The sequence below is a fragment of the Meleagris gallopavo genome, chromosome 2 (genome assembly GCF_905368555.1).
Source record: "Meleagris gallopavo chromosome 2, MGAL_WU_HG_1.1, whole genome shotgun sequence".
In the NCBI taxonomy this organism is placed as follows: domain Eukaryota; kingdom Metazoa; phylum Chordata; class Aves; order Galliformes; family Phasianidae; genus Meleagris; species Meleagris gallopavo.
This window is the reverse complement of record NC_139405.1, coordinates 103,922,756-103,950,191: the sequence shown is the minus strand read 5'-3', so window position 1 is coordinate 103,950,191 and position 27,436 is coordinate 103,922,756. Positions and strand designations below refer to the sequence as shown.

General features: G+C 44.8%; 1 protein-coding gene across 2 annotated transcripts in view; it reads left to right on the top strand.

The window, feature by feature from the left end:
• ASXL2 (ASXL transcriptional regulator 2) overlaps positions 1-27,436 on the top strand; it is an 86,494-nt gene that overhangs the window by 43,572 nt on the left and 15,486 nt on the right. For both annotated transcript variants that reach the window (XM_085218204.1, XM_010708025.4), the window contains 4 exons: positions 15,708-15,823; positions 20,243-20,369; positions 24,747-24,887; positions 26,592-26,755. In XM_085218204.1, the coding sequence (XP_085074330.1) occupies positions 15,708-15,823; positions 20,243-20,369; positions 24,747-24,887; positions 26,592-26,755 (548 nt within the window). The remainder of the gene's footprint in view (positions 1-15,707; positions 15,824-20,242; positions 20,370-24,746; positions 24,888-26,591; positions 26,756-27,436) is intronic.

Sequence of the window (27,436 nt, the reverse complement as noted above, 5' to 3'; positions counted from 1 at the left end):
GTCATCCCGAGGGAGAAAGAGGAGGATTTTGTGTAGCTTCTGTGTGTGTCACCTTCTGAGATCATTGTGCTCTCAGGTCTCTGCAGCAGATCACAACCCGAGTTGGCTGTAGCAAAAAGGGGAAAAAAAAGGGAAAAAAATGAGGTGTTAGCAATCTCTCCCAACCTTAACGATGATGCTTAATGATGCTATGATTCTATGAAATAAAGCACTGTTCCCTGCCTAGAATTCAGTGCATTATCTTTCAGTCTGGAGGAATGTCTGACAACAGAGCATTGGAGGCCACGTGTCCGCTTTGCTGGCAGCTTCTGTAATTAACCCTGATGACAGCAGCACCTGCACCGAGTGCTTTGCTGCCACCAGCCCACAACAAATGCAAAGGGAAAAAAAAAAAAAAAAGAATTCAAAAGAACTCTGTTTGGGTTATGTCATTTAGTTTCTTCCTGTTAAAGATTTGTTTGAAATATCTCAGCTTTTCTGAATGCAGCCAGTTCCTGTTTGTGCTCGTGACTCAGGAGGAAGCTGTTTCCCAAGTGTCACATACAACTTACCAAGCAATCTGCAACACCAAAAATGTCCCTTTTCCCTACTTTTTCAGGTTGGTGTATCCTCTGCTTTATGCCATACTATCCACATAACAAGCTACAGAACATCCAAGGCTCATTCTCCAGCAGTTTTATTTCTGTAGATGTTGCTGTCATGGGAGCTATTGGCTGTGATCCCAAGCACTTAAACCTGGCTCCGTGCACGGTGGGCATTCAGGTGCATGGAAAGATGGGTTATGAATTGAAACTTTACAACGGAGGATTTTGTTCATGGATTTCACATGAGGAGCATGTTGCAGCACCCATAGCAAGGGGGAACTGAAAGCTTCTGCATGTGTCCGCAGCTGTTCAGTGAACGGTGACACTGCTCCTTGTTGAGCCCTGAGCCCTGGTGCATGGATATGCTTTGGCTGCACTCACGTGGTTTCCCTCAGCTAGAGGCTAAAACAATCTGTTGCACGTGCAGTTGTTGAGAGTCACTGGAAATTGATGTATTGTTCCATCTCATCCAGACCTTGCAACTCTACCGTGTTGCAATCGGAGCTGTTTATCTGCTGAGCTGAGCACAGGCTCTGCAGGAAGGGGCTGTGTAGGCAGTGGCACAGCACTCATTCAATCAGTCTCCAGCTGACAAGAGGCAAATGCAGGTTTTGAGGGAAAGCCCATTCAAAACTACAGGGTGCAGGCTGCTGCCTGCACTAAAAGCAATGGAAATGCTCGTGTTTTGAAGGATCTGTTTGAAATTTAAGATGGGAAGTAATGGCCTTAAATTGCAAGGTTCAGGTTGGGTATTGGGAAATATTTCTTCTCCAAAAGAGCAGTGATGCAGTGGCACAGCTGCCCAGGGAGATGGTGGGGTCACCAAACCTGGAAGTGTTCCAGAACCGTGGGGATGTGGCACTGAGGGATGTGGGCAGTGGGCACGGTGGGGTGGGTTGGACTTGGGGGTTGTAGAGGTCTTTTCCAACCCAAATGATTCTGTGAGCGGGCACGGAGGTAACGGGTTGACTTGATGATCATCAAGATCTTTTGAACATTAACAGTTCTGTGATTCTGTGAAATTCCTTCCCCATGATATTCTAGATTTCCACGTATATGAAGCTGTTTCTGTATAGGCTGACCTTCCCATTTCACCAGCATGATGGGTTCCTCCTTTAACCTCTCTGCATTTGTGTTTTTCCTTATGCCTTCAAGCTAAGTCTTGTTGTTACGTATTGCATCAGTATTGAACCATGTGTGCTCTGATACTTGAGGTTGTGTGTTTTCCTTGTCCACATGCAAAGCACACTTTGCTTAAACAGGGGTTTCTTGAAGGCAGAAATCGTGATCCTCAGCAGCAGCAATCTGATGGCTCGTGGCCAGTGGCACTCTCACAAATGAAGGCTCCACTTCAGGCCATTCCATCCTCATCGTGCTTTTCCAGCACACCTGGTTGTATTTAGACTTGGGATGAAAACAGCACACGTTGTTCAAGACCCGACCTGGTGGGGGACAGCCAGCCTGTGGCAGGGTGTGGGGCTCAGTGGATGCTAAGGTCCCTTCCAACCCAACCATTTTATAATCCTATGAAAATACCACTTTTCTGAGGTCATCATAATACAAGTCCTCTGAATTTTCAGTCAGCCTGTGTGTTCTTCCAAGTAACCTGATATTATCAGACCTCACCACTCTTTGCCCATTTTCACACACAGCTCATGATTATGATTCATGAATGCATTACTTTAGCATCTGAACAACTTCTGGCCTTCTTTGCCATTACAGATGCTATTACTGCACTGCAGCCTGCCACAGAGGCCCTAGTGAGAAGCCAGGTTAATGGTGTATTACTGATGAGAGGACCAAGCAAGGTAGGGGTTGTCCTTCTCTCCCAGGTAATCAGTGATAGAGCAAGTGGTGATGGCCTCAAGTTGCAGTTCAGGATGGATATTAAGAAACATTTCTTCTCTGAAGGAGCAGTGATGCAGTGGCACAGCTGCCCAGGGAGGTGGTGGGGTCAGCATCCCTGGAGGTGTTCCAGAACCGTGGGGATGTGGCACTGAGGGACACAGTGGGCAGTGGGCACGGTGGGGTGGGCTGGGGTTGGGGATCTCAGAGGTCTTTTCCAACCTGAATGATTCTATGATTCTATGTCAAACCAATACTTAAATTACGTGCAGATTATATATATAAACCTACATATTGAGCTGTAGGGATGCGAGGAGGCTTCATAAATGTTGGATGCTGTGCAGCTTTGCCCCAAGTGACCGAAAGCATCTTGCTTCACCTATAGAGGATAAAAATGTTTTTTGCCTCACTAAAATTTAAGAAAAGGGTGACGTGCATTCTAAAAATACTGTCTAGATAGCTCTGCCCTGTGCTCACCTCAGAGGAGCTGACATTTCTCCTACACTTCTCCAATTTTCAGCAAAGTGTTTGCCATATGACTGCCTCTATACATTGGCAGTGTAGCCAAGAGTAGCCAAGTCCTGTATAAACACTGACTGCTACCAGCTTGGTCATCATCGTCAGCTCTGAAGGAGTCATTGCAATATATAATACATTTTTTATTTTTAACTGTTTCCTGCACTGCTCCTCTATTCTGTATTTCTGATGTGTGGTGTGGTTACATATGCCTTTTTGGTGGTCTGGTGAATGTCTCTGTAACAATCTGCAGTTTTCATTTTCATTAGCATTCTTGCCAGTCAGATTATTGTTTTCATCACTTGTGGGAGACAAAACCTTTTAAAAATGAAGTACACACATAATTGCACAGACTGCCCCTGTTGTTGCTGAGACCAATACATCCACACTCCCTAATTCTCAGCTGTTGACATCATTCTAGTCCAGGAGTTAGTTCTTTTCACCTCAAAATATGACTGATATTCATTTCCTAATCTTTAGAGGTGTTAAAGCTTTTGCTGATGGTCACAGAGGGCTGCCTGAGCTGAAGTCTTCATGACTTGATGGATTCTTTCCAAACATTGTAGACCGATGCATAAGAAAGATTTACCCCAATGCATAAACAGCTGATAACTCAGAATAAAAATGCACCCATGCTGCAGATGCTTCCTGTGCCTCTTCTCCTTGCACTCATCCTAACAGCCTGTAGCAGTTTGGCTTTGGGGTGATCTCTGTTTCTCAGCATGTGGTATTTTCTCTGTGGTTCTCATGGCAGGCACTGAAGTGGCAGTGCTGGTAGTTCAGGTGACCTTTTTAAGACTTTTTTTACTTACCAAACATTACTTTTGGGACTTGGTTTCTCCATTTTCAGTGTCTGTCTGGGGAACAGGAAGAATCTTTTAATAGCAGCAAAATCATTTCAGCCACTGCTGAGAATGTAGTATAGGGAAATTGATTTTCTGTCCACTTAAAAGCCCTTATTTTACAGTGCAGTATGTTGCCTCAGCCCAGGACTTTACATTCCTGCTGTAAATGCGGAACGATTTTCCATTAAATGACATTACACCCTCATTTCTAAGCTGGTTTGCAGAAACAAGCAGTGGCACAGATCATCAGCAGGAACAGTGAGTGTAACCTTGGGGTCAGCAGAGATGGACTTTTAAACACCACTTGATCTCCATTGGAAATTAGTGTGGGATGTGAGCTGAAATTTCTGTTCCAGCTAATTTCTACATGTGGATCATTCCTGAGTGGTCGTTCACATCTGGAGAGAATCGGGAAGAGGAGTTAATTATGAACAACTGTATGAAGAAGAATCCTAATAGTTTTATTTTGATGTTTTTGATAGCGGTCTCTAGGAACTGATCTCTCAGTAGCAGAGAAGAAACTAAATTTAATCTGAGCTAAGTTTTCTGCTCTTCAGTAGAGAGCATGGACACATTACAATCCTGTCATAGGACTGGATTGGAGCACCACTGGGTTGGATCTGCCCATGGGGTTGCTTCCCCTGAGAGCTCACAGTCAAGTCATAGGATTATAGAACTTCAGAGTGGTTGGTTTGGAAGGAACCTTACAGATCATAGAGTCATAGAATAGTTGGGTTGGAAGGGTCCTTAAAGATCACAGGATCACAAAGCCATAGAATGGTTGGGTTGGAAAGGTCCTTAAAGATCGTAGAGCCACAGAATGATTGGGTTGGAAGGATCCTTAGAGATCATAGAGCCACAGAATGATTGGATTGGAAGGATTCTTAAAGATCATAGAGCCACAGAATGATTGGGTTGGAGGGGTACTTAAAGATCTTAGTTGAGTGCCCCGCACCAGATCAGGCTGCCCAGGGCTCCATGTAGCCTGGCCTCCGAGCAGCAGCACCAGTGTCTCATCACCCTCTGAGTAAAGAATTTCTTCCTAACATCTAACCTAAATCTTTCCTCTTTCAGTTTAAAAAAGAGCTGGAGAGGCTCTATAGTCAGGATACAAGATTTTAAAACTGCTATTTTTCTATTAGAATGCGTATTGGCAGGGACAAGCTGCAGTAAAAATCATCAAAGAGACCTGAGAGGTGGTGAATTAATTGTTATCTGTCTGTAACAAAGCTCTTCACATGCAAGGAAGAAGGTAGTTGTGCAGCCTGCCTTAAGCACTGTGGCGATACACGATGCAAGAACCTGGAGAGGAGTTCAAAGAAACGTGACCTCATCTTCCCTTCTCTGAACGCCTACGGTAGCTTCCTACACAGTTCGTGTTTGGCCACCTCTCGTCTGCTCTGTTTGAGTCAGCAACCTAGAAACGTGTTCTGGCACCCCATAACAAAAGATGTGAAGCGTGCGGTCCCGCTTGCAGTGTCCTCTAAGCATCTGCTGCAGAGATGCACGGGGTCAGCAGAGCTGCTCAGAGATTTTCTCCAACAGCTCTAAGCTGTGTGCTCCTTTTACAGGCGTGGAGTGGACTGGGGCAGTCGTGGGGACCCCTCCGTGAGCCTCAGTGGTCCTACAGAAACAGAGCTAGTGGCAGAAGAGCTGGTAGCTTTGTGTCTGACCAGCAGTTTGAATCAGCTCAGCCGAGGGCCTGATGCATGCCAGGATGGTTCGAGGCAGGGGAGGGGCTACAGAATCACAGAATCACCAAGGTTGGAAAAGACCTTCAGGATCATCCGGTCCAACTATCCACCTATCACCAATAATACTCACTAAACCATCTCCCTCAACACAAAATCCAAACATTCCTACCCCTGGGGAGGGAGAGGATCTATGGATAGATGGATGTAAGGTTAGTGGGTGGGAGATGTAGGGCCTCGTATGTGTGTGGATGGATATCGGGCTTGTAGGTGGGAGATGTAGAACCTTGTGTGTATGGCTGGATGGAAGACTCATGGATGGGAAGTGTAAGACTTCATATGTATGGATAGATATCAGGCTTGTAGGTGGGAGATGATGTATGTATGTGTAGGTGGGGCCTTGTGTGTATGAATGGATGTCAGACTCATGGGTGGGAGATGTAAGACCTCGTGTGTTTGGATGGATGTCAGACTCGTGGGTGGGAGGTGTAAGATCCCATGTATAGATGGATGTCAGACTCATGGGTGGGAGAAGTAAAGCTTCCTTATGATGGCAACAGACCAATAGTGCAGATCAGTTGCTGATGTACCTTAGGAGACCTGCTGTGCTCCAGATACGTTGTTCCAGCTCGTGAACCCACGTGTCCTCAGTGTGCTGTGGTATTGGCAGGCAGGGGCAAGTCATTCTCAAAGCAGTCAGTATATTGCTGAATGATGCTGCAGAGTAGCGTAAGACACCTCTTCTGTGCGGTTATTGCACGAGTCGTGGTCTGGAGAAAGAAAATATCTGTGAAGATTGAAAAGGGAAACTCCAGAAAGGCCTATCCCCCTAGTGAGTGACACAGGCAGGCTGATAACAACAGTCAAGGAGGAGGCTGGGGTTCTTAACAATTTTTTTTGCCTTGGTCTTCCCTGATAACTGCTCACCACACAGTCCTCAAACATTTGGTTTGGTAGGAGGGAGTTGAGGAAGCAACATCCTTCCCACTGTAAGCGAAGACCAGGTTTGTGACCACCTGAGGAACCCGAATGTCCACAAGTCTCTGGGTTCTGATGAGATGCATCACACAGTCCTGCCTCTCCTATGAAGACAACTGGGGGAGCTGGGGCTGTGCAGCCTGGAGAAGAAAAGGCTGCAAGGTGACCTGAGAGGGGTCTGTCTGTATCTGATGGGGAGCTACGGGAAGGAAGGGGACAGACTTCAGCAGGGTCTGTTCTATCAGATAGAACAAGAGGAAATGGTTTCAAGCTTTAAGGGAGTAGATTTGCCCAGAGATGTGGATGCTCCAGCCCTGGGGGCTTTCAAGGCCAGGCTGGATCAGGCCCTGGGCAACCCGTTCCCTGTTCACTGCAGGGCAGTTGGACTAGATAGCCCTCAGAGGTCCCTTCCGACTCTAAGGATTCTATGATTTTAGAGGCTCTGCAGATTCCAAAGGAAAAGAAGATACACTGCTAAATTCTTAGAACTCTTTTTTAGGGAAGAGGGAAGTATCCTTGTCACGGAAACAGAAAATTTTGCAGTGATGTAACACGTGCTACTTGATGGTGCAGGAGAAATGCAGCTGGGCAGTTGTGCAGTGTTTGCAAAACTTTGTCTAGTGTGGTTTGGGCACTGGCAGCTACCAACATCAGTTGTCAAATGGCTTTCAGTGAAATTTATCAGTGATGGCAGTGACAGCTTCTGTCAAATACCTGGGCCAGCAAAGTGCATCTCGTGAGTAACTGAGATGTATTAGTCTTAGATTTATCACTCTTATAGTCTTCAGTTTTTCCTAGAGTCACACGTCTGCTATAGTATTAAAAAAATAGAACGACTCATTAGTGTTGGCTAATTTTGGTGTCATTTGAGGTAATTAGCACTTACAGCTGTAATTTCCTAATGTGTTTATGTGAAATAGTTGCCTTACATTTCAACAGCTGAAAAAGTGCTATTTAGATGAGTAGAATATCTCCAAATTTAGAGCATTTTGATGTTCATGATTTTATTTTTACAAACTCACAGGGAGCTGTGACCTTGTCTGTCATTGCTGTGCATCCTCCAGAAAACTTGGATGTTGCATCAATTTCAAAAGTGATAAGGATGTAGATTGCCAAACATTCTTTTTTTACCACCTCGTTTCCTTTATTTTATACGGATTATGAGCATGTTGGCTTGAGGACTTTTCATTTCTTTTTTATGTACCACCTGCAGCGGGGTGTCCCAGTCCATGGCTGGTGCTCCTATGTGTGCTCCATGCTCAGAATCACAGAATAATTCAGGTTGGAGAAGACCTCCAAGATCCCCAAGTCCAACTCCACCCCACCCCACCGTGCCCACTGCCCACATCCCTCAGTGCCACATCCTCACGGTTCTGAACCCCACCTCCAGGGTTGGTGTCCCCACCACCTCCTGGGCAGCTGTGCCACTGCATCACTGCTCTTCATGAGATGATTTTTCCTAATATCCAATCTGAACATGGGTTATGTTCTCTGGTTGAGGTATGAACCCACAGTCACAACCGTATTTTGATGGCCAAGGTGGGTGAACAAGCTCCTCTTTGAAGCTTGCCACTGCATCACTGCTCTTTACAAGACAAATTTTTTCCTAGTATACAGCCTGAATCAAATGAGAAATGTAGTCGTGTGCCCTCCCTATGGCTACGCTCCCAAAACAAGAGCTACTTCGGTGTCGTTTAGGTAAGCCTGGGGTTGGTTTAACTGGGAGATCTCCATAGTTGGCGTGGCCTTGTGGCAGAGGTGTATGACACTAGGATATGCTGGTGGATGCTCTTGTGCTGGGGAACACCACTGCTATCCCACAGAGATCTGAGAGATCTAAGAAAGCTTTGAATTGGGACCAAAAGATGATATAGGGGTGAGATGGTGAGATAGTGGGATCAATGGAGCATGGGGATAGAATCATAGAATCACCAAGGTTGGAGAAGACCCACAGGATCACCCAGTCCAACCATCCACCAATCACCAATAGATGTGTGAGTGATCCAACACTTGTTTAGAGCTTCAGTTTGTTTTCTTAGAGCTGCCAGAGCGAAATACGCCCCAGTCTCTGTATGAAGCAGATGGATGATCTTTATTATGTTCGTAAAAACCGAATGTGATTTTAGGAACGTGTAATCCTCATCGCAGCAGTGAGAGTCTCAACTTTACCCAGGGCAAAGTGCAGGAGTGGGAGTTCTGCAAGGTTGCAATTGGAAGATATTTTTGGTCATTTTTTGCTCCTTGATTTTAGCAAGGAGCTGTTGTGTGGTGGAGAGCTCTCGTGAAATGGCCGTTTTCCTTGTCCATTTGGTCTTGGTTTGGTACGAATTCCGGCTTGAGTTGCCATTCTCTTTCTGACAAACTGCATACCTGTAAAATAGAAAAGGCATTGGATGAACAGGAGGCATTTGTGTGCTTCTCAGAATGTGTTTGATGACTTTCACTAGGACTTTTTCGTGCCGTACATCTGGATCCCATTAGCTGTTCAAAATTGGGTTATTTTAAGCTTGTGACTGCACATAGTTGAAAGGGGGGGAGTACTGTATTTTTAGTTCATCTTGACTGTAATTTCTTTCCAAATTAGTAAAGTTCAGCCTTTTCTTTCTGAATGTGTTGATTTCAAGGCAGAAAACCCCATGGAAACACATGCAAATCTTGAGCAGGAACTCTGGTTCTACTCTTTCAATTTATTTTCACATTAGACTCTCCCAAGGCTAAACAAAAGCAGAGACAAAACCCCAGTAGAGTTCCTACAGTACTGTTCCTACAGCTGAGCTCCAGCCAGGAAGAGAGGTGAGTACTTGGTCCGTGTTCTGGGATGCATCTCATACTCGGTCTATGCTGCATTTGGGTCCTTTTAGAGGCAAAGAATGAGTGTCTCATACCTGGAGACCATGCAGAAGAGTGCTTCTTTTGTGCCAAGTAATAAATCTAATGTACCCTGTCAGCACATTACAGATTGCAGATTCCTATTGGATGGAATGAATGATTGGGATCTGTGACCCATTCATAGGATGGCACTGATTGCTGCAGTGCTTGTAGACAGAGTCATTGCTTCAGAATAGTTTGCTTCCACTTACCAAAGCTGAGAATTTCTTTTATTGCCTGATATGTTTGAAACTAATTTGCTCTGATCTATAAAAGAAGGAGGAGACATGCAGTAAGAGCCTGAATTTCCACTTATCAGTGATGTGAATGGCTCAGAAGGCTGCAGCCCTGTGCTTACACCGCTGAACCTGTTGCAGTACCAAGATGCAGGATCCTTCACTGGTTTTACACTACTAATACTGGGGGGATGTTCTGGTTGTGCTCATAGCTCATGCAAATTGTCTTCTGCTCCGAATCATTTTGGTCTCACAAAGTTCAGCAAACTTTAGCAAACGTTTTTTCTTCTGATTTGAGAGTATTTTGCCTGCCAAATTCTCTGACAACTGAGGATGTATTTTTCCTGTATTTCTTGTGCATTTCCAGTAGTTTTGTTTCATTTTGTGGGCATGGTGGCAATGAGTTGGCTGTTGGACTGGATGATCTTAGTGTTCTTTTCCAACCCTAATGATTCTACGATTTTCTGCTGTTATATCATTAGCACTTCAGTCACAATATCCATGTATTTGGTAAAGTCAGCTGCCAGGATTGACCTTGAGCTGAGTGACCCTAAGAGTAATTTTCCTTCGGAGCCACAGAATCAAAGTGGCTGCACGATGTGAGGTAATTCGGTGTGCTTCAGTTTCTTCTGCTAAGCCTGAAGAAAGCAGCCAGTTCTTTCCTCAACATCAATTTAAGGAAATCTTCATCTTGATCTTGATTTAGGAATTACTTGAGTGCCAGCCAAGAAAGTATAGTTTCTATCATCATCCCCATTGTTTCCCTGTAAGATCTCCCAATGCTTTCCTGTTTCCTCCTTTCCAGCTCAGTGATTCTCCAGGTGTTTTCCCGCACAGGCTTAAGCCATCGCGCTCTAATAGTGCAGTCCTGCACTTCACACAGTATCAAGGGAAGGTAAGGCAATAAATCAGAAAGTAAACTACTGCCCGAACGAGCTGAGACTTGTGTAATGCTGTTACACACAACTACTGAGCTTAAAGGGATGTTGCAGCCAAGCAGTTAATCTTGCTCTCCCAAAGCAGGATCAGCAACATCCGTCTGTTTTCTTGTTTATTTGGCACTAGTTGAGAAAGAGAAACATAGCTGGAGGATTATTACTAAATTTTCTTTTAGAAAAGGGAGCAGATGTATGCTGAAAGCCAGAGGGATTTCCCACCCAAACCATCCTATGAGTTGGTGATTTCAAACAGACAAATATCCTGCTAAATTCACACCCTACAAAGTAAATGGCTTGTCTAAGAGGAGACATCCAGGAAAAGGCAAAAGAAGAAGTCAAAATAATTCAAATGTCTTCATCTTTCTGCTGTTTCCACTTTTATGTGCTAATATCTGGCACTGGATGAGAATTATGAGCCTTGGTGGTACTTGCTGGGTAACAGGACGGCCTGTTGGCAGAGCTCAGTCTCTCTACGTGGTGTGCCCTAGGGCCTTGGTGTCAGCAGGATCGTGGCATTCCTCCCACCAGTGCCTTTGGCAATGCTGGATAAGCAAATGGCATGGGATGGTGTCAGAATGGACACATCGTCAAATTACCCTTCTGTTGCATTGTATGGAGCTGTGGTTAATCAGCGTGGTCCTCTGTCCCGGGGCTTCAGGCAGAGTTCTTAGTATTGCCTGAGCTGGAACCCCACAGAGGGAAGACACAAGGCAGCATCAGAGCTGGACTCGGTGATCACAGAATCGCAGAATGGCCTGGGTTGAAAAGGAGCACAATGCTCATCCACTTCCAACCCCCTGCTATGTGCAGGTCGCCAACCAGCAGACCAGGCTGCCCAGAGCCACATCCAGCCTGGCCTTGAATGCCTGCAGGGATGGGGCATCCACAGCCTCCTTGGGCAACCTTGATCCTTATGGGTTCCTTTCATCGCAGGTTATTCTAAGATTGATCATATTTTAGGGTTTGAAGGAACCTGATACCTTGCAAAATGTCATCAGATCCTACCAGAATGGAATTCCTTATTTAATTCGGCCTTTAGCACAATTAAACTTCTGTTGCAGCTTAGTTTCTCAGAAGAAATACTTTTGTGTCGATTACATTTAAAGTAAGAAGACAACAGTGTAAAGGAGCCTCTGCTCCACAGATTGCAGCAGTAATTGACTGCAGATGTATCTTCTCCAGTATTCTTGCAGCTGGGACGTGGGGCTGTGCTGGGTCCAATCTCAGTTTATCTAACAAATTGGGCTTCATGAGGTTTGGCTGACACATGTTCCACTTTGTCTCCTCAACTTTAATCTAAGAGAACTGTTAAAACTTCACCTGGCAAGCTCCTCTCCCAGCCAAACCAACAGCAGGAAGTCCTGAAGCCCTGTGAATGAACCAGCTGGCCTAAAACCTGGGGCCAAGTGTGCAGTGTTATTAGTTTTGAAGCTCTCTGGGCTATGCATGCTTGTGTTTAACTGCTCGAAGGCAGAACTCTCCAGTACCTGTGGGGTTTTTTGGCACTGCCATGCAGTCATGTCTCTGTCCTCACCACCCGTTACCAAGGTGACATCTCCATCCCTTATCTCTCACTCCTCTTCGGGATGAGAAGAATCCCTGAATCCACTGAAATTCCTTTTGGTCAGATCCTGTCCCCATCTTCCAGAATCTTCAGCTGATGAAGAATATCTTTGGTTATGCAGGAACAATGCAGAGCAGCTCACGGAGTATTTTAACAGCAGTGCCTTGCTCGGTTCATTGCTTTCCCAGGTGTCGCTTTGCATTCTGTAATTATTTCTGCAGCTTCCCTCCAAAAGTGCTCTTAGGATTTAACGGCATCGGGAGGTATAATCTTTGCTCCACATATTTTTCCAATTAAGAAAGCCTGAAGTGAAAAGAGAACTCACTTCTCTTAACTTCTTTTTAAATCTAAAGGAAACAAGCTTAGCTCCTCAAGCCTTGTCCTGTGGGAGTCAGAATATTTCTGTACAGGCACGTCCTTGCCTTATACCTGCTCTTGGCTGCATACTAAGTCCTTAAAGGGCTGTGAACTTTCTGAGAGTTTTCAGGTCCAAGGACCCAGGGGTGTATCTGGGACCAATTTTTGTTGCCTTTTCCCTTAGCCCTTGCAGGGAGCCTCCAACTATCTTTATTTCATCTGCTGAATCTTTTTTCAGCTTTCCCACGTCTTTTTCCGAGACCGGTGGGTAGAAACATACAGGTCGCAACATTTGTGTTCTGGGATATACAGAATGATGTCTTCTCTTTTATTTTCTAATAATTTAACATTTCTTGCTCATCCCTTTCCATCACATTTTGCAGCTGTCTTTGCTTTTTGACCTGTGAATGAGCATGGAACTGGAGAACCACAGAGATGTGGCACTGAGGGACGTGGTCATTGGGCATGGTGGGATGGGTTGGGGTTGGACTGGACGATCTTAGAGGTCTTTTCCAAACTGAATTGCTTCTAGGATTCTATCCCCATCCATACCACTTCACTTTGGGGCCCACAGCTGAGTTCAAGCAGCTATGCCTTGCTCAGCTTTTGGAGCTCTCCTTTTGTTCTTGAGAAGCTGTTGTGGTTACAGCTGTCAGTCTGCAGCCCTTGTAGCACCAAGGGCTTGTATGCACAAATTGCTGTAGTCTTTCTTTATGGCATCAGCTGATGGGTTGAGTCCTCCTCCCAGGGCTGGATTTTAGCTTGCTCTGCCATCGCTGGTTCTGAAGGATTTGTTTTCTTAGTTGCAAGACAGCATGAAAATTAAAATGTGGATTGAATATGAGAGTAGAGCAAAGGAGCCTGTATTTGAGTTAATTTTCTGCTTCATGCAGAACCTTTAGTTTCTGCAGTGATGGGCTTTAGAGAGGATGTGGTTTGTGTTCCTGCTATTCAAATGTCTCAAAGCCAGTAAGTCAGCCTGTTGCTGTGCATGGGTTTCAGATGTTAAGCTGCATTTGTGTTTGCTTCATGCTGAGCAGTGTTGGTGGCCGTGAGCATGGTGCTTCCCCATGGGACTCTCACCTGGACATGAAGATGCTTAACTGGGTTTGTGTGTTTCAGTCGTGGTCCTTCCATGCAGAACATCCCTCATTTCTTCCATGTCTATCACCATTTTCTCTGCTTTACCAAATCCTGTCACATTCTGTAATAAATCCTTTAGATGACGTGCGATCAACGCTATGGCATGCAAATGAGACAGGCAGTGTAAATACACAGTAAGAATGTTAGGTTCTAGGTTAGGTTCATCTATCCATCCTCACATATTGCATCACGTCTCTGGCCATTGCTATGAACCCATCAGCCATCAGGTATCTTTTTCCTGAACGGATGAAATTCATTTAGATCACCACAGGTTCCATTTGTAGCTTCTAGTGTATCCCTAAGAATTAAAACTTCCTGCTCAGTATGTGATCTTGCAGAATTTTTGTTAATTTCCTGCCTGATTACCATTGAATTCTTTCCTTCTGTCCTTTCCAGCACCAGAACAATGCCAGTTCTCTGGTTTTGAAACAAGTGTGCCAGGGGAGATTCAGGTTGGATATTAGGAACAATTTCTTCTCATGAAGAGCAGTGCTGCAGTGGCACAGCTGCCCAGGAGGTGGTGGGGTCACCAAACCTGGAGGTGGGGTCCAGAACCGTGGGGATGTGGCACTGAGGGACGTGGGCAGTGGGCACGGTGGGGTGGGCTGGGGTTGGACTTGGGGATCTGAGAGGTCTTTTCCAACCTGAATGACTCTGTGATAATTGCCTAATGATTTTCAGAACCCTTTCTCATGGAACACATTGAAAGTCTCTGGCAATCTCTGGAAAATTCCCTTCTCTGATGGCACTGAGCAGAGTCACACTGCAGCAATCATTAATGAAGAGTGTTATTATCTCTTGAGTCCTTTCTGCTATGAAAGGATTAGCTTAGCTGCTTCTAATCTGCAGTTAATTGATGCAGGAAGCAATAGTTTAAATAGTCAACATGCAGGGTTGGTTATTCTTTATAGTAGGGATCATCCTTCTCCCTGGGCTCAAGCACTCTTCTGCACTTTGTTTTTTTTCCTTGGTTGCACAGCCTGGTACTATTATCTGTACTAATTCTTGTGCAGATATATACACAGACCCTGAATTTCCTTACTTTCTCTTTCTTCAGCCTGCTACTTCCATATCCAGTCAGTCTCCCAGCTTTAGAGTGCATTACACATGAAGCATCTCACTGATCTTCTCACCTACACATACTTAGTGTCTCTTCTGTTACAGCCATCATGCAATGCAAGGCATTCCAGTTAATGTCATTATGCTTTTTTGGTCTCTTTTGTCGCACTGTTTCATTCTCAGCAGCTGACCAGCTTCGAGTAGCCCAATGGCACGGATTTACCTGGCTTCTTTTACATGTGGTGGGTTAACATTGGCTGCTGGACAACACAGTACAAATTTGCCAAGACAACGGAGGGAAAACCACGATTGTGAGAGACTGATGCCAAATGGGTTCCCTGGTTGGCCACACAGCATCATCACCTCCGCAGCCAGAGCAAAATATCTTGAGTATCCTGTGCCAAATAGGTATATTTGAGCCACATGAGCAGCAGTGGTTTAATTGGCATCCTTGATTTGCTGGTTGTGAAGGGACTGTCCAAAAGTTTCAGTCATGTGGAGTGAGAAGCTTTGCTTCAGGACTCTATGTGGCTTGGACCAGATTTATTTAAGGTCTGTCTGGGATCGTTCAGTGGCCATGTATGTTCATGTATTGGTATGTCTTCTCTATTCTCACGTATCTTTTTTAAAAAGGAACAAACAAGAGTCACAGTCCACTCTGTTTCCATGTCATTTATCCTGCAGCTCTTGCTTGGCATGCAGATTTAATCTGATGAGAAGTGCTGTCAGGTAGGTGCCTGACCATAGGTCATCCCAGATGAAGACCATTGCCTGTGTCTGCATTTCCATTTAGACTTCTGTGGAACTTTTTCTCAAGCTACTTCCCTGTTGAAAAAGAAATAAAGAGGTGGAACATCTGAAGTCAGTTACAGGAACTGCAGTTGGGTCTCCAAGGAGGACAGCTGCCTTGTTGATATACAAATAGGAAATAGAAGTGATTCTTCTCTTACACAAAAATAACACTTGCTAGAGGTGCAATTATCTTGAGCCTCACGAGATGATCTGAAGTGGTGAGACCTGGCTAATGCATTGCTGGCAGATGCAGAAAGATTGAATTTTCCATGTCTTTTTTTTTTCTTTCAGTGTCATCAAGACTGTCACAGACATCCTCCCCTCAGACAAGCTGCCAGTCACCTTCCATCCAGACAGGCAAAGTCATCTCCTCATCCCAGAAGCACAGCAAGAAGGCGCTCAAACAGGTAAGTGGCATAGTCTGGAAGTGAGTTTGGGGATTGCTGCAGTAATTTTATTTCTCTGGTAGACCATCTTTCTAAGGGAAGCTGCACTCTGCGGCACAGAAAGTCAGGACTTCCTGCCTGTTGCATAAAACAGGGCTTTGTTAAATCATAGAATCATTCAGTTTGAAAAAGACCTCTGAGATCCCCAGGTCCAACCCCAACCCAACCCACCCCACCATGTGCCACCTCCCCACGGTTATGGAACCCCTCCAGGGTTGGTGACCCCACCACCTCCTGGGCAGCTGTGCCACTGCAGCACTGCTCTTTATGAGAAGAAATTGTTCCTAATATCCAACCTGAATTTCCACTGGCACTACTTAAGGCCATCACCTCTTGTCCTAAAAATCATCCCTCTCTCTTAAAGGAGATTCAGAATACTGTCTTGCTTGAAAAAGCACCTGGAAATTTTATCATTGTTATTTTAGAAAATCAATACGAGATACTGATTTTCACCCAAACTTTTTGATGAATGTGCTTAGCTTTCTACAGTCTGTTTTAGAAAAAGGAAGATTCTTCTGAGAGAAGAATTAAATCCTTTAACTTATTCCCCTCAATAGGGGCATACTTTCCCTTCCAGTGAACTCCGTGGTCCAGTGTGTATTTGTGGAGGTGACAGAGGGGAAGCAGAGCATGCTGGCTTTGCACGGCTCCTCTAGTGGGCATTATGAGAGAAGGAGCAGGGCTGGTTGTTTTGTGTGCTCGTATGTAGAGCTTACTGCATGCTCTCAGGATGGAACAGATAACTGTACCTCACACAGTCTGGTTCTTTTAATGAAAAAATGCAGGATGAATTATTCCCTCGAGAATCTTATTTGCAGGTGTTTCCCCAACTGCATTGTTTAGTTTTCCTTGATCCTTAGAAAGGAAGTGCTTTAACAGGGTCAGACTTACTCCTTAGTCAAGCAAAAATCTGCAAGGAGTTATGAATCAAGCTGCAGAGGAGGTGCTAGTCGAGGGATTACGGAAGCTTGTCACGGACAGATGAAATCCTGATGTGTTCTGGGTAGAATTTACCTTTTCTCAGCCTCTTTTCCCAGCTTTTCCCAGCTGAGAAACAACACTCAGGATGGTATTCAGCTCTTAGAGATGCCCGTGGTGTTTGGAAAAGGATTTGCAGTGAGAGATAAGGATCCAATTAGAACATGCTGTTGAGGAAAATATTGCAGGTGAAGATAAAGAAATGGAATAAACTGGAGCTTTGTTTCCAGCAGGAGTTAGACTGATGTCAAGCCTCTCTTCTTTCTAATTCTCGTCTAATAGTTTCCCACTTGCCATCTCTGCATTCCCTCTGCTCCTCTTGCCACTAGCCTTCCCCACCTCTGCATCCACCCCTGCATCTCTGCTCTCCCCACGCTTCACCCCACCTTTCTTCTTGCAGCGCTTACCTCTGGAACATTCTTGTTCCAACGCTGACTCCGTGTGTACTGACGTATGTCAGACCTGGTGAGGTCCAAAATTTAGATGGTGTTCTCAGTTTCACTGTTCTCAGCTCTCTTGGGCTGGGGAAGTAAAGTCAGAAAGAAAGACAAATGGGGAAACACGTGTTGACCTTGGCACGTAGCATACCTTGATCATACTGCACCATTCTGCAGCTGTCTGTAAGGCCAAAAGCTGTTTCTGATGGTCACTGTCTTCCATCACAGCAGCATTTCTCCCTGAATTTTCTTCCTAGAGTAGAGAGTGTTTCAGGTGGTAGTGTACTGATAACTTATCTTCTGGGCACACTGGAAAAAGAGTTTTGCTGAAGAGTGCTGTAACCATTCAACCATTCTAACCCACCTGCCTAAAACTCACTGTGGCTTTGGATCAAATGAAGAACATTGTGTGCCCAATCCATTGCTTAATTTTAGTTCCAATGGAATTCTGCCATTTTGTCCAACTATCACATCAGCCACCTCTTCCTAAACACAGTTCCTGCTGTAGACAGGAAAAATTGTGAAAATTAGGTAGAATGAGCAAGCATCAATAGCTGGAGGGAGACGAAGGCCTTATGAGTATACTGGAAAAAAACATAATTTTTATTTCCCTCATAATCCTAAAGAAAGCTTTCATATTTTTAATTATACCCAGATTATTTGCTTGCATGCAGTCGAGGAGACAGCTGGCTGGACTCAGTGCTGGGTAATTATAACATCACTGGAGGGAAGAGAGAGCAGATTTCTAAGTGAGGATGTTTAACCCCTGAACACCATATTGCTGCATAAGCCACTTGTTCCTTACAGTCTTTTGGGAGAATTGTGAGGTGGAGATGTGCATTACCTCGATCTAAATCCACAGAGGCGTGTCAGCACTCATCCTGGTAGAACGATGAAACATTGCCAGGGAGAATCCTCCTTGGTTGTAGTGATTGTGTGGTGATACAGAAAAAAAGGCATTCCGATTCTGAAATTCATAATCCAGATTCAGGAAGATGGGCAGTTTCTCACCCTTGGCTGGGAAATGCAGATGTTGCCCCAGTTCTTTCCTCTGCTCCTCTCCACTTCACTGACCTCACCTCCTCCTCACATAGCTCAAGCAGCCATCCCAAAGCCATCAGAATTCAGATCTCGTTGGAGTTTTCAGAGGTTAGCAGCCACACCCTCTGTTTTAATATTGTTTATGCTGCTGGCCTTCATCTTAATCCAGTTTTGTAAGCTGATGTTGCCACACACGCACGGAAGGAGTAAGGCCAGGAGCTGAGCAGGGCTGCTCCCTACAGCTCTTGGGTTGGTAAATCAAACACCCACAGAATCATGGAATCGTTCAGGTTGGAAAAGACCTGAGATCCACAGGTCCGACCCCAGCCCACCCCACCGTGCCCACTGCCCACCTCCCTCAGTGCCACATCCCCACGTTCCTTGAACACCTCCAGGGTTGGTGACCCCACCGCCTCCTGGGCAGCTGTGCCACTGCAGCACTGCTCTTTATGAGATGATATTTTTCCTAATATCCCATCTGAACATGGGCTGTGTTCTCTGGTTGAGGTCCGAACCCACAGTCACGACCATACTTTGATGGCCAAGGAAGGTGAACAAGCTCCTTTTTGCAAGGACCTGCAAGGCTTGAGCTGGAACCTGAGCAGAGAATTAACACCCAGCAGTCACCCTGGTGTGTGTGGCTGGAGATCTGCTCTGCAGGGAAGGCAGGCAGTGATCCGCAGACCTGTGATGAAAAGACAATCTGTGGGTGAGGGGAGAACGGGTTGTTGTAGTCCTTGCCTGCATCAAGGCTTTTCTCCAGCTCTCCCACACCATCCATATGTGCAAGTTCAGATGCTGCAGTCTCAGTGATTAGACTATTACATGGGAATTGAATTTGTATTGAATACCTCCCTATCTTTTTTTCTTAAGCTTCTGACCTCAATAACAGGAGATTAATTGTGCATAGCAGGGAATGTTTACTCTTCTCAATTTTCAATTTTGTTGTTTTTCAGTTTCACTGATTTATTTATTTTTTTTTTCCCTGCAGGGCAAGTGAATATTTAGGAACTACTTAATAGATAGGAAAATAGGAATCTGCCATGTCACTTGGTTATTTGTGTCCTCCTGTTGTCAGTCTTCTTCAAGTGGTGCCTTTCCAAACTGAGGGTCTGTCTTTCACTTTCCTCATGTGGCCCCTTCCTGGGGGCTCCTGGGTATTTATATTCCCTCTCCTGCTCGTAACTGTATTTTATTATGATTTGTATAAGATAGTGATGTTGTCTCACTAACAGCCCCACTCGTTTGTGTATATGGAGCATATTGTTTTCTCTCACTCCTTAAATTCTGGTGTGTGCTCTATCTGTTGGAATGTGTTCTGTTTAGTTTTGAGTTCATTTTTTGAAAGCACACACTTTGGTTTGGGTAGCAGCTGCAGTTTAACCAAATTGCCTTCTTACTTCCTTGTCACAGCCACTGGTGCTTTTTTGGCAAAGCTGTAGTTGTCTTAACAGCCTTTATTGTAGCAAAGGATTCTAGTGTTCTATTCCTTATTACTTTCCTAATTATAAAAAAAAAAATATCTTTCCTAATGGACGTTGTCTCTGCTGAATGTTTTTAGTAAGTTGCTACTTGCTTCTCCAGGAGGTGAAAATGAATTACGTTATGGAGTTTATACTTTGAAATGAGTTATGTAATTACTACTTGAACCAGCTCCAGATTTGGAATTCCTTCCTCTAGAGATATCTTTTTTTAATGTAACAACACAACTTAGGGTATTCTGCAACCATTACCTCTTGGCTGTAGGTGCAAAGGTAGGCAACGTGTGTACCTGTAGTGCTGTATTTAAATAGGCAGCATCGGTGTCCCATGCAGAATGAACGAAAGCTTTTTATGTGCTCACCGTGAGAATCCAGCTGCCATCTGCTGTAAGTCAAGATGCTTGTACTATGCATTAATGATTTCTGAATTTCCTCTTCCCCAGGCCTTGAAACAGCAGCAGCAGAAGCAGCAGCAGCAGCAATGCAGAGCAGGCATGCCGGTGTCCTCTAATCAGCACGTCCTGCTGAAGGCTGTCAAGGCAGCCAGTGCCTCCACACCTACAAAACCTGGTACGTGGCAGCAACACTCCTGTCCTGCTCATTGCTATTGTCACTGTCATTGTAACTTGGCTTTTTCTTTCTCTTAGGGGAGGAAAGAATGAAGTCCTCTTCTCAAATGGTTTTGTTTCTGAAATATTCTAGTTCCTTTCTCCCCGACTTGGACTGTATTAGGAGTGCGTTCTGTTAAGAACAGATCTTGAATGGGTTTTACTGTGCCGTCGTCCTGTTCAACATCTTTCTGTGACAGATGTCATCCCCCTTAGCACATATGCACTGTAGTCAGGTCCTTCTCGTGACTAAGCAAATTAGGCAGAGTTTCTTTTAGCATTCATTTCTTTTCATTCTGCACTGTGGCTTTCATGTCGTGTTCCAAAGATGCATGTTTTTACCTGAAAGATTCTGAAGTGCTTTCCTGAAATTACACTACATTCGAAATGGATGCAATCGCAGAATCATCACAGAATGGTTTAGATTGGAAGGGACCTTAAAAATCATCCAGTTGCAACCCCCTTGCCATGAACAGGGTTGCTCTGCTCTTTCTCATTCAGCAATACGTTTGCTTCCTTCCCAGCAGCAGGTTTTCACTGCTCATCACAAGTTGTGTGTGGTTACTTCTGGCCAGTTACATCTAAGTTCTTCTCATCAGAACTGCTTTCCAGGATGAGCTCCTGGTTCTGTAGGCGTGATTTAAGTTGTTAAGATGCAGCAAATTGCTTCTGCGTTTCTAGTGCGTGGTTTATACCAAGCCCAAGGTGCTGCAGGGCCTGGGGCAGACATCTCTTTCTCAGTTGGAGGAGTCCTGCTGTCCATCTTACTCCTATAAACTGACTGAATTAAAACCCTGCGGCACATTCAGGGTGTGGATCCGTTCTGAATTTGTATGGTGTCATGGTATTCTAAACTTTGTTCCTTTGCTAACCATCCCTAGCATTTGCTTTATCTTTTTTTGACCTGGCCAAGAGAAGGCATTTTCCTAGAACTGTTAAAGTTCCAAGACTCTTTCCTGACTTATTTTCTATCTTAGAGCCCAACACTGCATATGTAAGCTTAGGAGAGTTCTTTTTGCACATCACTTCTGTTTCTGTGCAGTGAATCACATCTGTTCTTCTGTCACTCAGTTATCCATTGGCATGAAGTCCTCCTGCAGAATAATAGGGGACTGAAATCTCTACCAAAAAGCAAAGATCTTCTCTGGTTCAGTCCTGCTGATTCTGATTCTGCAGCACATAGTCAGGTCCTGTCTGAAGTCCCAGCACTTAGCTCCACTCTTAACCCCACTGTTTACTCATTATTATGAGTAAAATGCTGTGCTTTCTTTCAAACTCAAACACTTCCATGGGTGGGAAATTCTCTCCTTCCTAATTCCCCATTTTTCCATCGTTAAGCCTTGATTTATGTGGCTGATCTTGATTCATCTCAGGAAGATGATGACCATGAAAATGGAACCACTGAGAAAAACACAGCAAGAGCGCTCACTGTAAAAGGCTTCTGTCACAGATGAAGTGACCGAGACTGGCAGCCATGAATCGTAGGTTCCAATTCAGGTTGGAAAAGACCTCTCAGATCCCCAAGCCCAACCCCAACCCATCCCACCATGCCCACCGACCACATCCCTCAGTGCCACATGCCCACTGTTCTGGACAGCCTCCAGGTTTGGTGACCCACCACCTCTCTAAGCAGCCCATCCCAATGCCTGATCACTGTTTCAGAGAAGAAATTTTTCCTGATATCCAACCTGAACCTCCCCTGGTACAACTTGAGGCCATCACTTTGCATTCTATTACCAGTTATCTGAGAGAATGGCTGCCCAAAAAATGAGAGAGAAAATACACAAAAGACCACAGCAAAATTACATTTCCAATCTCAAACCCTCAGCTATTTTTAGTCTTCTTAACTTTTTGCCCTTCTTACAGCCAGGGAAATGCCCAGCAACACCACTTAGTTTACGAGTACGGAAGTAGCCAGAGAGGACTGCATGGCAGTAATGCAGTAAAGTAGCAGTAGTCACATGAACACTTTGCTGTTGGATTTTCTTGGTATAATTCTATGAACTATGCTGCAGTTCACTGGTCACGTTAAAAATTCCACAGCCATCAGAAGCTGGCACGAGGAGTATCCCTGAGAGCTCATCTTGGCCACATCCTTTCCTCAGGGCAGGATCTGCTGTGCTGTCCTGACAGATGCTTTCTTCACTCTGTTCTCGGAGACACTGTTGCAAAGGCCAGAAACTCCCTGCAAGTCTTGACCTTCCTGCTTAGTTAACTCTGTCCTTGAATTGTTTTTATCAGTCTCCAATCAAAATCTTTCCTTGGTTTGGTTTAAAACCAAGATTTCCTTCCTGTCCACTGTGGAAATAGAAGGTTATTTGATCATTTGGTTATTTGATATCTTCTCTCTACAGCCTTTCACATAACTGGAAATGTTGTCTCATCTCTTGCTCATTTTCCTTAGTATAAAGTTCTTCCTTTGTTTTAGTGTGTTTGTTTATTCTCCCTTTCCAAATAGCCCTAAAGAAATCCAAACCAAAACTAGACCAATCTGTCCTGGCTTGCTGGTTACATACTGCTGGAATGTTTCTTGCACATCTGTTCAGACATATGCAAGGTTGCAGCCATGTGCTGTACATCCATTTGAAAGAAATGGCCATACTTATCAGCTGTGCTTCATGCATCATTTAAAAGCAGAGTAAGTGATGTGGCTATTGAATAGTTGATGATGTTTTCTGTTGTTCCCAGACAGCTTTGTAGTTCAGACCCTTCCTAAAAGGATCAGGAGAAAACCATTAATCTTGTGTTTGTCCTAAGCCGTGGTCCTGCTTTGTGGTTACCTTTGGTTGGCATAGTGGTGATGGGTTGATGGTTGGACTTGATGATCTTAGAGGTCTTTTCCAACCTCAGTGTTTGTTTCAGTGATTCTGTCTGGCGTTGCTCCCCAAGCATCACCAGCCAGCCAGCTGCAGTTCTGCCATTCTGTGATTTTTCCCTTCCATTTGTCCACCCATCCAAACCTAATGTCTCAGCTTGCCTGCAGCATTTCAGGACACAATGTCAAATGTCTTGCTGAAATTGAGGTAATTGGCATCCACCTGTCTTCTCTCGTCCACAAATCCAGTCATTTGGATGGCAGAAGGTAATCAAGCTATTCAGGCATGATTTATGCCTGCTAAATACACGCTGACTGCTTCCTTCTCCTTCGTGTGCACAGAAATGTGCTCCAGTGTGACATTCACAGGGATGAATGTGACTGGCCTACATTTTCTCAGTGTGTATTTTTCACCCTTTTTGACAGTGGGTGCAACATTTGCTTTGGAGTTAAGCATTAAACTCATTTCACACATTGTCTCAAGAGAATCACAGAAAAACTAGCTTTGGAAAAGCCCTTTCAGGTCCACAGGTCCAACCCCAGCCCACCCCACCGTGCCCACTGCCAACCTCCCTCAGTGCCACATCCCCACGGCTCTGGAACACCTCCAGGGTTGGTGACCCCACCACCTCCCTGGGCAGCTGTGCCACTGCAGCACTGCTCTTTATGAGAAGAAATTGTTCCTAATACCCAACCTGAACCTCCCTGATAGATACATGTCCCAGCTTTTGCTGTACTTGTTTAGTAGGAACAGCGTACATTCATGCACCCTCAGTTGAGCTCTTAAGTGGAGACCTGTTGTTATCTGTAAACCTAAAGAGAGGAGGGAAGACCTGGTCGTGTTCTTAACTCATCTCACTTAGAAAGAGGACAGAAAGGCAGGCAGGGAGAATGTGGGGAAGAAATCCTTCCCACCAGCAGAAGATAGTACTGCTGAGCAAAAAGGAATGTGGGTGGCACTGCTCTGTAAGGCAAAATCATAGTGGTGAAATCACCAGCTAAGTAGTGACTCTGGGGGAGGACATGAAAATATCTGAGTATTTGAAAGGGGAGGAGGAATTACTGAGGTTGGTCTAAAATAATAACATTTAGAATAAAAGGTAAAAAATCAGAAAGTACACATAAGGCAGGAAAAGATTTTTTGTGACAGTGAACTCTGGTAGAAATTAAAGCTGCATCTGAAAGGACGTTTTAACAAGATCGTTATGGACTGAATATAAATGGGAAGTAAAATGGGATTAGCAGGAAAATAGACTCAAACCATAACTGAAATGGGTGTCCATCTCTTTATTTTGTCTTTGTTTTGTGATAATGAGAGAGCTACAGAGGGCTGTTCTGCTCTCAGCCTGCTGTGAAATAAGTGCTACAAGAATAAAGGAGTGTAAATATCATAGGAGTGCTTGTCCCAGAGCTGCTGGGATTGCAGTGAGCGTGTTAAAGAATCTTTATTTCAGTCCAAACAGATGTCTTGTATAATATTTCTTTGTATATCCCTGTGTTGAACTGTTTCAATTTCCTGTGCAGCTTGGGTAGGAAAGCAGTCGGATGGACACTCAAACAGCTCTCAGAACTCCACCTCCAGTTCCTCTGCCTCTGTTAAGCTTGACAACTCCTTGCCAGGGCTGGGGAAGAAACCGTTCCAGAGATCTGACAGGCTCCATGCAAGTAAGACATTTATTTTTTCTGATTACGGAGATTTAGTTGTTGTGATGACAGAACAAAAGCCAGAATAGCAGCGTCCACTAAAGCATGGCATTAATTCCGTTTCTCAGTGATTTGTGGAAGGCACTCCCACTATTCTGCATGAACTAAGATAAATAATTCAAACCTTTCGTGTACAAATAAGCCGTTGCTCATTTTGTAGCATCAAGGGTTTCTACCTGTGAATTTGGAGCTCAGTTTGAGAAGCAAAGGAGGATCTGCATTATTTTGAAGGCTTTTCATATGTACTTAAGACACTATGCTAACATACAAAGAGGAAAAAATGCTCCTTCCCAGATCCTTCAGGCCCCGGTTACTTAGCTTCCTTCCCATTCATCTTTCTCAACTTTCCTCAACTTCTGTAGTTTCTTTTGCATATACCAAGGATGGGGTTGACCTTGGTTAACACTGCTCCATCCATGCTAATCATCCCAGATTTCCTTTATCTCCGGTGAAGAACAGGCACTCTGAGGGCATGTTTCATTTGCCCTCCATTAGATTCTGTCTTACTGCAGGATGATTTGTGCCCTGGAGGTCTGACTTAGGGAAGCCTGGGAAGCTAGCTGAAGTGCCAGTCCCTGCATGTTAGACATCTCTGTAGATTTGGTGGAATAAAATAGGGTGTTGTGTGAGAGTGGCACCTTGACCTGCCTCTAGAAGTCACAAGGAAAGGAGGACAGTGTGTTCTCATTACATACTGGACCAGAATCCCATCAGTTGAGAACTGTTCACCCACAAATCCTCTGAGGCTTCTCACTTTCCCCTTTCCTTCTCCCACACCATCACCTCAAGGCTCCGACCCATTTACAGAGCCACATGAGATAAGGCTGCTTTTACAGTTATTACCTTGGCCATTTAAAAAGGATTGTGATCCACTGATGCGGAAGAATTTCCAAGTTCTCAAGTTCATACGAATGAAATACTGGGAAAAAAACCAAGGCAGAGGAATGCTCAGGTGCCACTTCTGTGTATGAACTCTCAATCAGATGGGAACCACGCAGCCAGGTTGAGATGCTGCTCTCCAACCCAGCTTCGGCTCACTCTGTAATCAGGAAACTGCAGCTCCTGATAAATTACAAACCTGCATTTCCTGAGGGAGTCGTGTACGTGAGAGAAATGCTTTCTTTGCTTTTATTTTCTGAGTTTGCAGCACGTACATGAAGCTGGCTGTAGCATAAGAGTTAATGCTGAATTTGTTGGCTTTCAAACGCAGGAAAGGAAAGAAGATTGCTCATTTTTGCTGCTTTGTCCAGGCTTGTGGTTTCAACACAAGCAGAATGAGCTGCTTTTAGTGAGAGTAAAACAGGAAAGTCCGAGAAGAAATCCCTAAGAACAGTGTGACCTTAACTGGAGGCTTAAAATAGAAAACTGATGTGGCTGAAAGCTTGTGCAGAAACCCTTCTGAAAAAGAGTTCTTGCCAGCCCCCAGGTAGACACCCAGCCTTCCTAGGATGTCCAGATGAACTGACCCAGGGTATGATGCAGTAGGAAGAATTCAGTGACGGAAATGACCTCCCACATTTTGTTTTTAACTATATGTATAACCTTTTGCAAAGGTAAATGGTGTATTTCAAGTTAAGGTTTGAAATGGACCGCTGAAGTGCTCTTTGGGAGCCTTTAATCCTCTCATAGATAAGATGCTACTCTGTTGTCTCTGGTTCTTTGCAGGGCAGCTGAAGAGAACAAAGTGTGCTGAAATTGACGTGGAAACTCCCGACTCCATCCTGGTGAACACCAACCTGAGGGCACTGATCAACAAGCACACGTTCTCTGTTCTGCCCACAGAGTGCCAGCAGCGCCTGCTGCTGCTGCTGCCAGAGGTGGACAGGCAGGTGAGCGGTGGTGTGAGGGCAGAGAGAAGGCTCTTGGTATCAGTAGGGAATAAATCTGATGAGACACAGAAGCATAGAATCATAGAATGGACTATGGGGGTTGAAAAGGAGCGCAATGCTCATCCAGTTCCAACCCCCTGCTGTGTGCAGGGTCGCCAACCAGCAGACCAGGCTGCCAGAGCCACATCCAGCCTGGCCTTGAATGCCTCCAGAGATCGTCCAGACATCCAAGTGCTACATTAATTTCTAATGGAGTAGACTTTCTTACTATTAAAGACTGAGGCAAGGAAGGCATTAAGTACCTTAGCCTTATCCTGATCCTTGGTCACCAAGCTGCCCTTGGCATCCAACAACGAGGAGAGACTGAGGGATCTGGGGCTGTTTAGTCTGGAGAAAAGGAGGCTGAGAGGAGACCTTATTGCTCTCTTCCAATACCTGAAAGGTGCTTACAGAAGAGTGGGGCTGGTCTCTTCTCACTGGTGACAGGTAACAGGATGAAGGGAAATGTCCTCAAGTTGCACCAGGGTAAGTTTAGGTTGGATATCAGGAGCCACTTCTTTACAGAAAGAGTGGTTAAGCACTGCAATGGGCTGCCCAGGGAGGTGGTTGAGTCGCCATCCCTGGATGTGTTTAAAATCCGTTTGGATGTGGTGCTCAGGGCCATGATTTAGCGGAGGGTTG